General features: G+C 34.4%; 1 protein-coding gene across 1 annotated transcript in view; it reads left to right on the top strand.

Annotated features, from left to right (window-relative positions):
* Positions 1-15,785, top strand: part of LOC147065006 (ATP-dependent DNA/RNA helicase DHX36-like) — a 55,920-nt gene that overhangs the window by 32,398 nt on the left and 7,737 nt on the right. The window contains exons 10-12 of the mRNA XM_085958378.1: positions 3,445-3,769; positions 5,103-5,299; positions 14,075-14,270. Coding sequence (XP_085814504.1) covers positions 3,445-3,769; positions 5,103-5,299; positions 14,075-14,270 — 718 coding nt within the window. The remainder of the gene's footprint in view (positions 1-3,444; positions 3,770-5,102; positions 5,300-14,074; positions 14,271-15,785) is intronic.

Genomic DNA, 15,785 nt, shown 5'->3' with positions numbered 1-15,785 from the left:
TGTATGTACATAGGTTGCCGTTTATATTTCGGGAATTGGCAACACTGGTGTTGCTAGGTGCAATTTGACTTCTGTATTTTGAAGTTTGACATTTTTAACGGCAAAAGTATTTAGAACGTTTTAACAAACAGACGCTTTATATTTTTTTTTATATTCATTTGAAAAATTTATCTCGGCCAAAAATGGAACTAACTTCTGAAAATTTTCGTGCGATTATTTTTCACAACTTTCGACGTGGATTATCGTGGGAACAATGCATTACTGAACTTAGTGCTTTATATGGTGATGAAGCACCATCAAAAACTACGTTATATCACTGGTTCAGCGAATTTTATCGTGGTCGTTGTTTGCTCACAGACGAGCCGCGTGAAGGTCGTCCAAAATCGGTTGTTTCTCCAGAAAACATCGATGCTGTGCGTGAACTGACAATGCAAGATCGTCATGTGACATACTGTGAGATTGAGGCATCTCTGGGCATTAATAACACCAGCGTGTATACGATCTTGCATGAACATTTAGTCGTGAAGAAGCTATGTTTGCGATTGATCCCGCATAATTTGACAAACGCACAAAAAAGGCGCGTGTCGATTAATGCAATGAAATGATCAAAAAAATACGATTGAGGTGCTTTAAAAAACATTTATAAGATTGTTACAGGTGACGAATCTTCTATCTATACGTATGAGCCCGAAAGTAAACAGCAGTCGACCGTATGGGTCTTCCAAAATTAGCTTAAACCAACAAAAGTTGCTCGCGCTCAAGTACTTCGAAGCAAATGGTCGCCTGTTTTTTTCGGAAAAACGGACCATGCTGCAACTGCGCCTTTGGAAAATCGTAGAACAGTCAATTCTGAATGGTACAGAACCATTTGTTTGCCAGAAGTTTTTGGTGAAATAAAGAAAAGCAACCGTCGGCGTCAAATTATCCTTCATCAAGACAATACGAACTCTCACACATCGGCGCAAACAAGCGCCTATTTGAGTACTCAAAACATCAAATTGATGGGTCATCCGCCGTACAGCTCTGACTTGGCACCAAATGATTTCTTTTAATTCCCGACAGTCAAAGATAAATTGCGTGGTCAACGATTTTCTACACCAGAAGAGGTGGTTGATGCATTCAAAAACCATGTTTTGGAGTTACCTTCTGCAAAGTGGCAAAAATGCTTTTCATGGAAATAAATTATCATGGAGAATATTTTGAAAAACAATAAAACTGTTTTCATTGGTAAAAAAATCGTTTTTGTTTGTTGTTACCGAAATATAAACGGCTACCCTCGTATCTACTCATTTTACAAGTTTCAAATTTTTTTGGTCTATTTATTTATAAAACCTTTACATCAAATTATTTTGTTTCATCATTTGTTATGCGGTCTAATAGCACCTGTACACGTGCATAGATTTACTGATAACCATAACTATAAATAATGGAATTATCAATTTTGTGAGTAAATAGTTATCAACCGTGATAGTTTAATTTACAAGCTATTGCTGGTATAGCTAGTAAATCCGTTGATTTACTGGTAACAATAATGTATAAATTAAACTATCACAACCATAACTATTTACAATTGCTGACTGTCTCGCCAATTCCATTCTTCAAGCGTAAGCGAAACGCTTTGTTGTGTGGGGTGTTATTTAGCAGGTTCGGATAGGTTATGAAAATCGGTAAATGTTAAAATGCTCTGCAAAGCAAGCAAAAATTATTACATGCGGTAAGTCATCCCTATTAGAAAATTAAACAGTATTTTATAACTATGATGATTTAATGTTTAATACATACTATGAATATACAGATACAGTAAAACCTCGTTAATACAAATTCCACGGGATTGAAAATCGAAAAAAAATTAGAATTACGAAATAGTGTGTGTATATGGGGTGAAATACTAAAATTTTGAAAAAAAAAATTGATTTTCATTAATTTTGTTTACGATCATAGGATGTGCCTACAAAATTTCTGATAAAATTCTTTACTAAGTTGTACCATAATCGTCTGTGGTTATAGATTGTTATATTGTACAATAAAACCTCGTTAATATGAATTCCATGAGACCGGAAATCGCAAAATAATTCGAATTACAAAATATGAAATGTATGGGGGAAAAATATTAAAATTTTGAAAAAAAAAATTGATTTTCATTAATTTTGTTTACGATCATAGGATGTGCCTACAAAATTTCTGATAAAATTCTTTACTAAGTTGTACCATAATCGTCTGTGGTTATAGATTGTTATATTGTACAATAAAACCTCGTTAATATGAATTCCATGAGACCGGAAATCGCAAAATAATTCGAATTACAAAATATGAAATGTATGGGGGAAAAATATTAAAATTTTGAAAAAAAAAATTGATTTTCATTAATTTTGTTTACGATCATAGGATGTGCCTACAAAATTTCTGATAAAATTCTTTACTAAGTTGTACCATAATCGTCTGTGGTTATAGATTGTTATATTGTACAATAAAACCTCGTTAATATGAATTCCATGAGACCGGAAATCGCAAAATAATTCGAATTACAAAATATGAAATGTATGGGGGAAAAATATTAAAATTTTGAAAAAAAAAATTTTTTTTTGATTTTCATTAATTTCGTTTCCGATCATATATGTGCATACCAAATTTCCGATAAAATTCTTTCAAATTAAAATCTGTGCAAATACCATGACGTGTCATTAATCCATAAATTGAAGTTACCAAGTAGCTAGAATTATAGAAAAATATGAAATATTTTTTATTTTTCCAATTTGTCATCAATTGTTTGGCATTGGTTCTCTACTAAAACTAGGTATGTGAAAATCCAATAAACAATCAACAATTAAATACCTACAGCCCTGAAACATGTTATTGTTTTTCCTTTGAATGGAGTGCAGTTGTGCCGCCGTGTGTGTCAATGGGTCATAAAATGTCAGGATTATTTTTATTACCTTCATAAAATAAGTAATTTTTGATGTTTTAAGAAAAGTCTGTCACAATTTATTTTCAATGACTGTATTTCAATGAAATAGTGTACTTTACGATTTATTGAATATTTTTATATGCCAGGACTCTGAAATCATTTCGAATTGAAGGTACTTACTGTTTTATATGAAAATAATGTAGAGCCTTTCTTTGCGAAAATTTCGCTTTACGCCGAATTTTGAATTATCTGTGTTTTTCTGTGTACGAGGTTTTACTGTAATATGTAATGATTTCATAAAAACATTGCTTAGCTTAAAAATGTAGAATGCAGCACTTCAAATTAAAGTCCACCTCTATAGCCGTCAGTCGCAGGTTCAAATCTTGCATCTTCACCATATAGAGGTTACATTAAATTAACCGTATGGTACTTTTTAACTATGTCAGAAGCAGTGATATACGGTTCACAAATGCTGTCGATGCAGGAGCATTCCAAGAAATAATACAAACTTTAATAAACAAATTTTTGAACTTGGGTAGGCAAGGAGAAGGAAGTAGGCTTACAGCGGGTGCGCCTGGCATGCGGGCACAGCTCCGACCAGTTTGCGGCGGCAGAGGCTCAACGCCAGTGGGCTCGCTGTGGTCATTCGGAGGCCAAAAATTTCTGCCGAGACTTCTTCCTCAGTCCCAGCACCCTCAAACTGTTGGGTGACATGCGCCAACAGTTTGGTGATCTGCTGCACGCGGCCGGCTTCACTTCGTCCCCTGACCCCTGCCATGTGACCTCCAATCGCCACGCTGGCAACCCTGCCCTCTTCAAGGCGCTCGTTGTGGCCGGGCTATATCCTAACGTTGCCACTTACAAGTATGTTTATTTTACTTTTAATCATATCGTTGCAGATTTTTTATCCATTCGCTCACAATCCGATGTGGATCTTGGCCGCCTCACAAAATGGTTTCATAACAGTTTTTTTTTTTAAGAAATGCTTGTTGGCCACTCGCTCAACCTGGGCTCAAAGGCACATAAAAAAAGAATGTTTGAATTTTGCCAGACCTGGATTTGGATCCGAAATCGTGGTTATATTACATAAAATTTGGGTTCTTTAAAGATTTTAAAATCAAATAGCAAAATTTATGTCACAACAGTAAAATGGTGTATATGTAAGATTTTTCATTTAAATAGTGATCTTAGAATGCTTACTAAAGGAGCGTTCAAAGATTCATAGTCTCCCACAATGTATTGCTGTCTTCTTGTAGCCGATTGAGGCCATAACAAATCCCCGTCCGACGATCAGAAAATGGCAGCAAAAGTTTTTAATTCATAACCTCAATTGACTGTCAAATATACCAAAGATATTGAAAAAACTTATACACACTAGAAATTTGCAGCTGACTTGACTTAGTTAGCCGCCAAATACTGCTTCTATAGTCTTAACCACTGTAAGTCGCTACATGTCAAGTAAAAAATATAGTCAGTGTTGTCATTATTTGGTAATTTGGTTTGGTATTGAATATATGAGTCACTTAGTCGCTAAACCCACTATCGAGTGAATCGCGAAAAAATTGTTTTGTGCATTTACAATAATGTTGATGATAGAGTGGTGACGTTTGTATAGCGACTTAAACGTATGCTAAAAATCATGGTTTGAATTGCGACGTCTGATTGGTCAGAATTTAATTCTGAATACAGTACAATAAACAACTTCTTTTGTAGTTTATGAATGCCATGCTTGTTTCGGGGAATAATTCTAATTGTGTATTTTTGTTGGAATTGCAACTTTTTGTGTTATGTGACCGCTCATTTAAAAATACCTATTCTCTGATATAACGAGTACCGCTTATAACAAGCAAATTCAGTCGGTTCCATCTTCTTCGTAAAAACCAAGTTCGACTGTATATGGCCTATGGTGAAGGTTATTAAAAGATACTTTAGGATTGAAAAAGGTACCATATAGAAAATTTCTCTAGTTTGAAGTAATTGTATGTGTTATTATTAAATGTTTTTAAAAACAATATCAATACTTGGATCGTTTTTATGTCATCTTCTTCCAGGTAGATTATAATATTGTTATGCTGGCATTGTCATTGTCTCTTTCGTTCTTCTAGTCACTAGTGCTATGCTTTTAAAATATTTCATTGCTACAAAAGCTATAGCCTGACCACGGTATATATCGATGAATTTCTTTTGTAATGCGCAGAGGCAAGACCAGGCTGCACACAGAGGGAGAGGGGATGTCGGAGCTGCACCCCAGTAGTGTGAATGCGCGTGCGCCGCAGCCCGCCTCGCGTCTAGTCTATGGCCTCAAGCAGCGGTCTACAAGGATTTTCTTGCATGAGACCTCCCCCGCGCATCCGCTGCCATTGCTGTTCTTCGGCGACCGCTTCTGCATCCAAGGTGGGATAAAAAGAAATGTAGAACAGTAGCTAGGTCTAGGTATCTGCAAAAGGAGCGTTGTTTTATATTAGTCTACCTACGCTATAACAGCTCTTATTCTTACTGAAACGGTACTTACTAACCAAATAGTTAACAAATAAAACGGTGTTGTTTGGACATAACCTGATGCGTATATTGAATTGCTGTGCAATATATTGAATTTTTAGGAGAGCAATTTTAAAATTTGAATTATCCCCCATAATTCCTGAACGTTCAAAATACATTTTGAAATAAATAAATAGAGAAAAATAGAACATGAATTAGATTTTTAATTATTTCACTAATTATTAGGGAAATAATGTCACTTATCAGGAGTTGATCAAATAGTAATTGCAAAACCTCTTTGAAAGTATTCACTTACCAGGGTCAGGGTTTGACCACAATAATTGAGTAAAGTAATACTTTACCTGTGTTAACTTCAGTCACCCGATTTCCAAGAAATAAAACGCATTCAAGAACTTTTTATTATACTTTATTAACATGAATACATTATAGACTTAGGGCCGTATGTATGAGATTCCCAAATTCTTTATAAGCTATTTAACCGATTTTCCATGATAGTGTATAGCAATGTTTGTGACGTAAGCAATCTGACGTCACACGCCATTGAAAATGGCTGCTTTATCTGTCACTTTCAAATGCCAAATGTCAAAGCGCAATATTTATCATGGATAGATAAGATGGATTTACGTAAGATTACAATAAAATATCTCCGTTAAACGACCGCAAAAATAGGTACCTACTGCTGTATCTGGCATTAAATATCCAATTGGGAGCATTCTGCATTCTTCAAAATATTGTGGTATTTACCTACCTAGTTAATTAGTGTAAGATAACTGTAATAAACAAGGCACAACTCTCAAATACACTGGATACATCATTAGTGTCATACGGTGATTGGTATAAATGATAAGAAAGTCCGTTTGCATTTCTGTCATTTATTCTTATTCTGTTTTGACATCTCATAATTGAAGTGAAGTTAGTCATAATAATATGTATGTATTCAGTATTGCCACCAAATGGAAATATTTACTGGCAATACTTTATCCTTTCGTACAGTAGAATTATAAAATAAATGTGATAAAATAACTGATAAATTATTTAAAGCTCATAATAATTATTCATTTATAATTATTAAATTTATATGGTACCGTTTGCACACTTTCAGACACATTTACAATTTCAAAATTTTAAATTATTGATCGGGGAATGAAATTTTATAAGATTGCCATTATACGGATACACTGACACCTGATGACGTCACATTAAACAACAAATTACGTTTGTACTTATGCATACAAACGTGCAGTATATAGCCTATAAGGTTTTTGGGAATCTCATACATATGACATACATTAAACACAAAACACAAAAAAAGTATTTCTGAGGATTTGGGGGCGATTGTGTAGGTATTAGGTATTAATATTTTGGAACCTCAATAAAAAAACCAAAAATCGACGATAAACATTTGTCGAAAAGAACAACTACACCCACTACGGTGGTGGTTGTAGTAAATCAAAAGAACATTTTTTTCAGTGGAATTCGTCATAAATATTGTAGCTCTCTAGACCAAGCGGGTAGCACAGCCGATATTATTTGAGTAATGTTTTAGCATACTAGGCGCACATGTCCAGCATAGTCGCTGTTAGTCACTTCCAATCCGCCAATCGCTGATGACACGCTCAACGGTTACAGCCACTATGCCTCCAATTTAATAAAAACTAGTAGAAACTGTAAAAATATACCGCCATGTATTGTGAAAATATGTAAAAATAATTATATGAAGAAGAAAAAGAGCCTATGAGACTAATTTATATTCTCCTCCTTGCCCCCCCCCCCCCCCCCCCCATTATTAAATCCTGAGTGCGCCACTGCATGTGTGTAACTATAAACTTCGGACTTGCTAGGCGAATTAGAGTAATCCAATCATAAGGAATTGCCAGGATAACATTCTCACGCTGCTTTCTAAATCTTCTAATCAATGCATGGTCTGAATCACACTCAAGGTGAGTGTGCCCAGGAACTAAAAATTTATGATTTATTTCAGTCTGGTTTGGCTTCATCTGAACTGCGACTGAAAACATTACTGGTAAAATTGTATTTCGGTTTTGGCCAGGATATGTATCCGAGTACAGGATAAGCTTTTCAGTTTGTTCAGGCAACTCCATAATAAACTTATAGATGCATGAAGTAATTTCGTTTGCCCCTCTCTTTGCTGTACCCTCATACCACATAAAGCAAGATGTTTTACTGGTGTTGCAGTTGCGTACTGTGAGGTTGAAGGTCCAAAGTATTCTATGAGGAGTTTCCAGATATTTATGGAGATCAAACACGGCAACTACTACTTTTTTATTTGATCCATAAAGCAATATCTTTATCTCTTCGTTTGCTTCCATAGTGGAAGTCTGCTGTGGTTTGGTGTTCAATCTGCTTTTCTACTAGAGAATTTTTCTGCATTTCGTCCATGGTAGCTTTGATTTGTATGTCCATTATATCGCAAGTTTTGCGTGTATCCTTCTGAGGCTTCTTGAACTTTAAATTGTGCGTTAAAAATATGTTTCTATAAACACTTAAGCTAACTGGTAAGCAATTGCTTGATCGACTGCTTTCTACATATAAATCATATATTGAACTCTATAAATATTTTTTCTGTGTATCCCGTCATGTGTAATGACTTTCGTATGCTGGAAAACTATTAATGAGGTCGTTAACTAATTGTATATCCATTTCAGATCTTTAGTTAGCTGGACTTGACTTCCCTCTTTGGTCTGTATTTATTATTGGATTATCAGACTTTTTTTTCTTCTTGATAATTTCATCTAAATATCCTCTTTTTTCCTCAAAAATATTCAGGAAACAAGTTTTACAGGCGTGAATAAAACCCCATCTTGATCAATGTTATAAATAGCAGTCATTAAACGATTCTTCGTTACACTATTTTTGGTTTCTCTGGCTTTTGGTTTCAACAAAATCAGACCAGACAAGTATTGCCTGTGGGCATCTCGAGTCAAAAGTGACCTGTAACTCGCATATAGTCCGTTAAGGTAATTCTGGTTTAACTTAGTTTTGCATTTTAATTTGCAATCCAGTAGTTTCATTTGTCCTTTAGCTTCAATAATGTTGCCTTTGCTGTTTACGTAAGACAAACCTAATATCAAATTATTAGAGCGTTCTTTACGTAGCTTCCTTTGCATAGGGCCTTGGCCGCGCTTACGTTTCTTGTTTATAATAATTGGTGTCTGGAGTGTTTCTACTTGTGGATCTTCCTCGGATGTATTTGATGTACAAAGTTGGTCTTCCAAAGGAGACCATTCTTCTGAAGAGCATTCGAAAGGATCACTTTCAGTACCATTTTCTACGACTTGCACCTGAAAAACATTAATCATTAATTGAATAAATCTAACATTCTTATTTTATATATATGTGTCGCTGAGTTTCAATATCCCCTATAACACCTTTTCATTTTGTTGAGAAAATCAATAAAAACTTCTCAGTTTATGGATAAAGGGATTATCGATGTTTTTCTTTTTTTGCCCAATGATGGATTATTTTTGGAAATATTTTGCATATCTATTTATATTGTATTCTAGTCCACTAATTAAATAAAAGACTTAAATGTTTGGTCATAGCGGCTTTTGTAAGTTACATAGTGTTATAGCGGTTTTTGAAATACGCATTGAAGGTTATAAAAATTTTAATTTTAGTAAAATATTCATGATAAAAATTATATTTATAATCTCTGTGATCCCAAATTTGACAAGAATTAGGCATTTTATTATTCAAAAAATCGGCAAGATTAACACATTTGAAGATAATTCTAAAGATACTCATTATAAGATATATCTTTGACCATTCAAGTGTGATAAACATCCTACGAATAATGATTGCTTTATAATAATTATTGACCTAAGAATAAGGTAGTGTTTTTTTGAAATACGCCATTTCTTTTGGCATTCCTCAGTGGTTAAGCTACAACATACGGCCGTAGCCATAAATTGACAAACTATAATTGAAGTAGGGAGTAAAATTATGTTAACGCGCGTGTTTGAACATGTACCTAACCGAAATTTTTTTTATTTTTTTTTAAACGGTACATGTTCAAACACGCGCGTCAATATCATTTTACTCCCTACTTCAATTATAGTTTGTCAATTAATGGCTACGGCCGTATGTTGTAGCTTAACCACTAGGGAATGACAAAAGAAATGGGGTATTTCAAAAAAACACTACCTTATTCTTAGGTCAATAATTATTATAAAGCAATCATTATTCATAAGATGCTTATCACACTTGAATGATCAAAGCCATAGCTTATAATGAATATCTTTAGAATCATCTTCAAACGTGTTAATTTTGCCGATTTTTTGAATAATAAAATGCCTAATTCTTGTTAAATTTGGGATCACAGAGATTATCAATATAATTTTTTATCGTAAATATTTTACTAAAATTATCTCGTCATAAATTATACTAATGGTTTTATAAATGCGATTAAAAATTAATAAACGTAAAAAATCTTAACACCACTGCACATTCATGTACCGAAATATGACTATATTCTAAAACATTAGAGCGAGAGGTTTTTTTTTTTTTTTTTTGTGATTTTACCGAGGCTTTGACTGCGACTCGCTGTCATATCGCCTCTTCTCTTCTAGAAGGGGATCCTTCGATCAGGTCCTCACTCCTATTCTGTTAAATGGCTTTATAATTATTTTGTCTAGCTCTTCCGTCTTTCTTTCTTTCTTCTTTAGACGCCAGTGTTTTATGCACCAGAATCGCTCTCCTCCGTATCCATCCCTTCTGTATTTTCGATACATCGTGTAATCATTGAATTTCAGTTAGTCTAATTCAGACCTCAGCCAAGTCTCTGAGATTAATGCTATTGAAATTTTTTGTCTTATTAAGTAGAGTTCTATATCATCCTTTTTTTGCTTCATACTTCTGGCATTCCATTGTAAAATCCTAATTTGTTTTTTATTATCCATTTTGCTCCAGAACCTCCCCTAGAATTTCCTTTAAGTGTCCTTCTTTGAATTGTTTGCATACCCAGTCCACTGCTTTAATTATTAGTTGTTTAATGATCTGCTGCCAGTCTCCCCCTTTCAGCAAGACTTTCATAATTTCTCCCATCGCGTTAACCTCTGTCTTCCCCTTTGAATTTTTCTTATTTTTTGTAGGCTTTACGCTACTACCTGTAGATATTATTGTTGAGCCTGAAGCTTCTACCACCGCTTCTTCTTTCTTTTTGTTTTCCTTAGTTTTTTGAATTGTTTCGCTTTCATCTCTTCCTACGATTTTTTTTTGTTTTAATATGTCAGCATAGCTATTATTTAACATATTTTTTTTTGCTTCCTTGAAAGGTATGTTCATTTTTTTCATTGCTTCTTTGCAATTCTTTTCCTCTTGCCACTTTGGGCATTTTTGGCTGTTTGCCGCGTGGTTACCTTTGCAATTGATGCACGTAATTTCCTCATTTTTTTCGCAGGTTTTGTGGTTTTCACCACACTTAGGGCACGTTTCTACTGTACATCCGCAATTGTTCGCGATATGCCCATATCGCCAGCATTTGTAGCATTGCATAACCCTGAATACATACGGTTCTACAGCAAAAGAGACTCCATATATGTAAATTGTTCTCGGCAATATTTTCTCCCCAAATTTAATACTGACTGACGAGGTCTTTGTCAGCTCTCCTGTATCACCTTTTCTTGTCAACCTCTTAAGGTTGATTACTTTTGCATCACTTTTGATTTCCATTTGCAGTTCTTGGAGGTCCATATCAATATCGACTTTTCTTATTACTCCATAAGAGCAGGAGTCATTCTCTTTGGTCACAAAACCGAGATCTTTGAGTTCTCCAGCTTGTTTCACTTTATCTGCTTCTTTTTCGTCTTCTACTTGGATGTACGTCTTTAAATTTTTATTGTAAATTTTCTGTACTTTTACTCCTGCCTTATGCAGCATCTGCGCTATTTTCAATTTTAATGGAATTTTACTTCCCGTCGCTATCATGACGATGTTTTGGTTTCCCTTTGGAGTGACCCCAGAGTCTCTTCTGGGTTTTTTTCCAGAGGTCACCGTCTGCCATTCTTCTTCTTTTTCTCCAACCACTTCCTCTTCATCATCGTTTCTTTTCTTCTTCGTTTTTTTGGTTTCATTCACTTCCATCGTGGTGTTTTCCATTTTATTGCTTTTGCCGTTCACGCGGTCTTGGAATTCGCGCAACAGTGTGAACAAAAAACAGTGTGGACATCCCCTTGCTTCACAGCGTTTGACGCACTCCCCGCACAAAGTGCACTATCCGTGCAACAATAAATATTTTTCACTTTTTCTCAAGCACTGGCACTGATTGTCAAAATCACATGGGACCACACATGTTGAGTTTATTGTCAAATTCATTTACAAACAATATTATTTTTGTTGTATCCCGTATTTATAACCGTTCGCGAGTAACCGGGCGAATAGCGACCCGAATACGCAAGCGAAGTTGTACAACCTCACTCCACCGCTGTTGGCTTCCGACTGAGCGAGAGGTTTAAAAGAATACTATTTTATGTAACAAAAATACTTTATGCAGTCATCAAATGTTTGAAATAAATATAAAGGATAATAAGGCTTCAAAATTATATAAATAGATTATCTACAACGTTTAAGGAGTGTCCAGGATCATGGTTTGAAAATACAATAAAAACTCAATTTTGACCTACGACGAGCATGTGGGCCGTTAAGGGAAAACTTTAATATAAAGACATAATTAAAAATTAGGAAACATTAAAAATTATTAAAAATGTTACAATTTTTCATTGTTCAGTAAAAATAATTCAATTAAAAATACAATGCAATTTACATAAAAATACTGTATGTATAGCATATTTTTTCGTTCTCACAAAAATAATATAAAATAAAATATATACATTGGTTTTAAAAAATATGAGTGACGCGGTACTCTCATAATATGACTGCAAACATGTTTCATTCATTTATTTATTTTATATTTTACTTGAGTAAATTAATTGTTTGCCTTCTTTATTTTTCATAACATTTCAGTCGATAACATGTAAATAAGTGAGTCAAATAATCTGTCACCGCGCTGAGCTAAGTGAGCCAGTAGCATCACAACTTGAATTTGAAAGGTATTTGTTATACTTATAAAATAAGTATGTAACTTATAAAATAAGTAAGTTATTATGTGTAATAAATTATAAAACATTTCACAGTACCTACACATTGATAACATACAAGTGCGGTTTGTGAATTGCGCCATTGAAAAATGCTCCAAAATATAATAATTTACATGGTTTATCGTCGCGCATTAGTGCCTGACCAATAAATCGGTTTTATGGTGTTTGGTGCTCACATGTTATGAAAAGTATCAAATTTAATATCAGAGCAACCATTTGAATAATACTGTAGAGCTAAATATTTTCTTTAAAACAGTGGCGTGCTTGACAAACAAACTGTTTTCTTCACAAAATCATCCTGAAAATATTCTAAATAACATAACACTGCCACTGCTGAATATGTAATAAGTGATAAGGTGATAACGTTTACCCATTAAAAGGTTTTTATCGAGTTTTATACAGAAAAATAAACTTATTATTATAAATTATAAAAATATATTAGAGAAAAGAACAGTTTTAACCGGTTCATAATTGAGTTACACGCCACTGGAAATTTAGATGATGACCCGCGCATTTTTAACACATTTATGTCTAATTTAACTTACCGTTTACGGCGTATTTCGTTGCCTTTCCAAGATTTTGGTTGGCTCAACCTCTTCCTAGCTTTATTAACTGGAGATTTAACCATATTTATAAGTTCGTCACACATTTTAAGACTATAAGTCGTAAGAATATCAAATCAACAAAACAGCACTCCTACCGCAACTCACAACATAAATGTACAGGCGGCCATGAAAACACTTCAAAACTAATAATATCAAGGTTATTAACTTTTTGTTTATCGGCGTTAAGAATTAACATCTGTTAAAATATATTCAAACCTTGGAAGTGATTTTAGATACAGGATAATACTGGGAACAGTTTTATTACAAATTATCATTTGTATTTTGAAGTTCGATACAAAAAATCGTAACTTGAAATTTCGGAATAAATTCAAATTCGCAAAATTTCACTTATTGCTAGATATGCGAAAAGTACGGCATTTCTTAATAATTTTCAGATATTTTATGGGTTATCATATGAAAATAGATTACTCTATGTAATACAAGCAGTATTTTTTAAATCTTTAATCTAAATCTTGTAAATTTAGAATTAAAATTCTGAAAAAAAATATATGAAAGTTTTTGTTTATTGGACTTTGGATTTGTTTATTCGAACCAACCTATCTCGCTTTAAATATTTTTTTATCTATGTTCAAAAAATCAAATGATTCAAATTACTTTTTGAGTTATTAATATTATTGATGGAAGTCAATTATGTATTCTATCTACAAAAATAAACTCAGTCACCGATGGGTTAATGTGGTTACGCGGAAGTTAACTATTTCGTTGATTTCATTCATGCAACAAATTACTTCTGTAGGCAAAAATATGTCCAAAGAGCCAGGAATATCGATTCCGAGAAGATCGCAGCAACTTGGCCTCTCATACAGCTCTTTATGGCAATTTTTGTATAAAGACCTTTACCTACGCCCGTATAAAATCCAGCTCACGCTGGAATTAAACCCAACGGACCATCGGCAGTTTTATTTGTATTTTGCGAGTCAATATTACAGATGTGGAAAGCGGAAGCGGAGTTGTCACCGATCCCACTGAGGTGCTGATCTCGTGCGGAGGCGGGAAATGGACGACCAAGAGATCGACGGCACTCATCTTGTCTCGGCTGCGCGACTCACTTCACCTTCTGCTGCAACTGAAACTGCAGGCACCCACGCCTGTCCGGTGGGATGGTCCCGAAGGGAAGCTACTCACGTAAGTCGATTGATACCGGCCCGCTCTTCATCTGTCCCTATTTATCCATTTTCTAATTGTAGTGGCTAATTCCAAATACTGATGATCCACAATTTCATATATCGACTGCTTAATCTGCAAACCGGTTAACTCCGCTTGGCTAAATTGTCTAATGTAACTATGGAGCGGAATTTAACAACTCCAAAAATGCACTTTCTATAGGATTTTTTTTTACAAATAGCTGCACTATGAAATAATATAATATTTTAGCTTCCCTTTTATATTATAAAGAAAATTTAGATGAAGAGTGGAGTTGTCCCATTTATGATATTGGAAATTTGGCACCCGCAGTCGGCGGTTTTGTGTCAAGAATGATGACGCATTTATTTATAGGTTTAGGAATTTGAAATTTTTTGAGCAAAGAAAACATGCTTAAACAAAATGCCATCAAAATGTGATTTTTGGTCAAAATTGCAGTTGGCTGGTTTGCAGATTAAGCAGTCGAATGGTCGCTTTTAAGATAAGTCTCTTTTTTCTATTGTATTGTTTTTTCAAATTGGACAAATCAGCATTTATTTCATTATCGTAAAAATTTTGCCATATGTGGCCGATTTCATCGTCACTCACGATGCAACATCCCGGAGTCAACTTCGACCTTGTCAAATCATCGTCTCCAGTCCAGTGTATCTTGCAATGTCAGATATTCCGATCACTCAAACCATGCATGCATATTTAAAAAATTAAACTCAGCATCAGCAGTGGTGAGATCGCTGATACTACATACCCACGTCCATAGGCTTTCCTTCATTAACGAGGACCGTTTTGATTGCTTCCATAAGTGAGATGTCATTCTTTTTCAGTCACATTTCAATGGTGAGGCTAACTTAATATCACTTTATGTATTCAGGCAGTTAATTATCACAAGAAATTTATTGTCAAAAGGACTATCTTTTAACATCCCCTCTTTTGGCTGTGTTAACTTTTAGAGCGAGATACAGTACATCAATTACATACGTATGTGACTATTTTGAAAAATAATCTACGCCACGTGTCACTGGAGGTTCAATGCAAAATTTTGAGCATTTCGAGGTTCGGGTGGAAAAACCATGGATAGATACACCAGCACTAACATACCTGAATTTGACAGGAGGTCTGCAAATAAGAGACGTATTTTACATGACTTTTGTCTACCGACTTAAATTTTCACTGTTTTACGAATTTACCAATTATTGAAGACGGCCCGGCCCACCTTGTGTATGGAATTACTTCCGTATTAATTTGGACCAATAAAAATAACAGAAACGTACTAAAGTGTTAACTGTTAATAGCTGTGCAGGTATTTATCTTTGCAAATCTTTCCATTGGACACAATATACATATGTAGTAGGTTATTGTGGATTAATTTTTTTAAATGATTGGCTCGTGCAAAGTGGACAGTGCTACAGTAAAATCCCGTTAACCCATTGGCTACCGATTTTATTTTTGTAACATGATCATCATCCTGAATCAATCGACTGCTGGATGAAGGCCTCTTCA

The sequence above is a fragment of the Rhyacophila brunnea genome, unplaced genomic scaffold, assembly GCF_057557595.1.
Source record: "Rhyacophila brunnea isolate RB1 unplaced genomic scaffold, BYU_Rbru_1.0 scaffold_7, whole genome shotgun sequence".
Taxonomy (NCBI): domain Eukaryota; kingdom Metazoa; phylum Arthropoda; class Insecta; order Trichoptera; family Rhyacophilidae; genus Rhyacophila; species Rhyacophila brunnea.
Note: the sequence above shows the minus strand (reverse complement) of the source record. Positions and strands in the feature narration are given on the sequence as shown.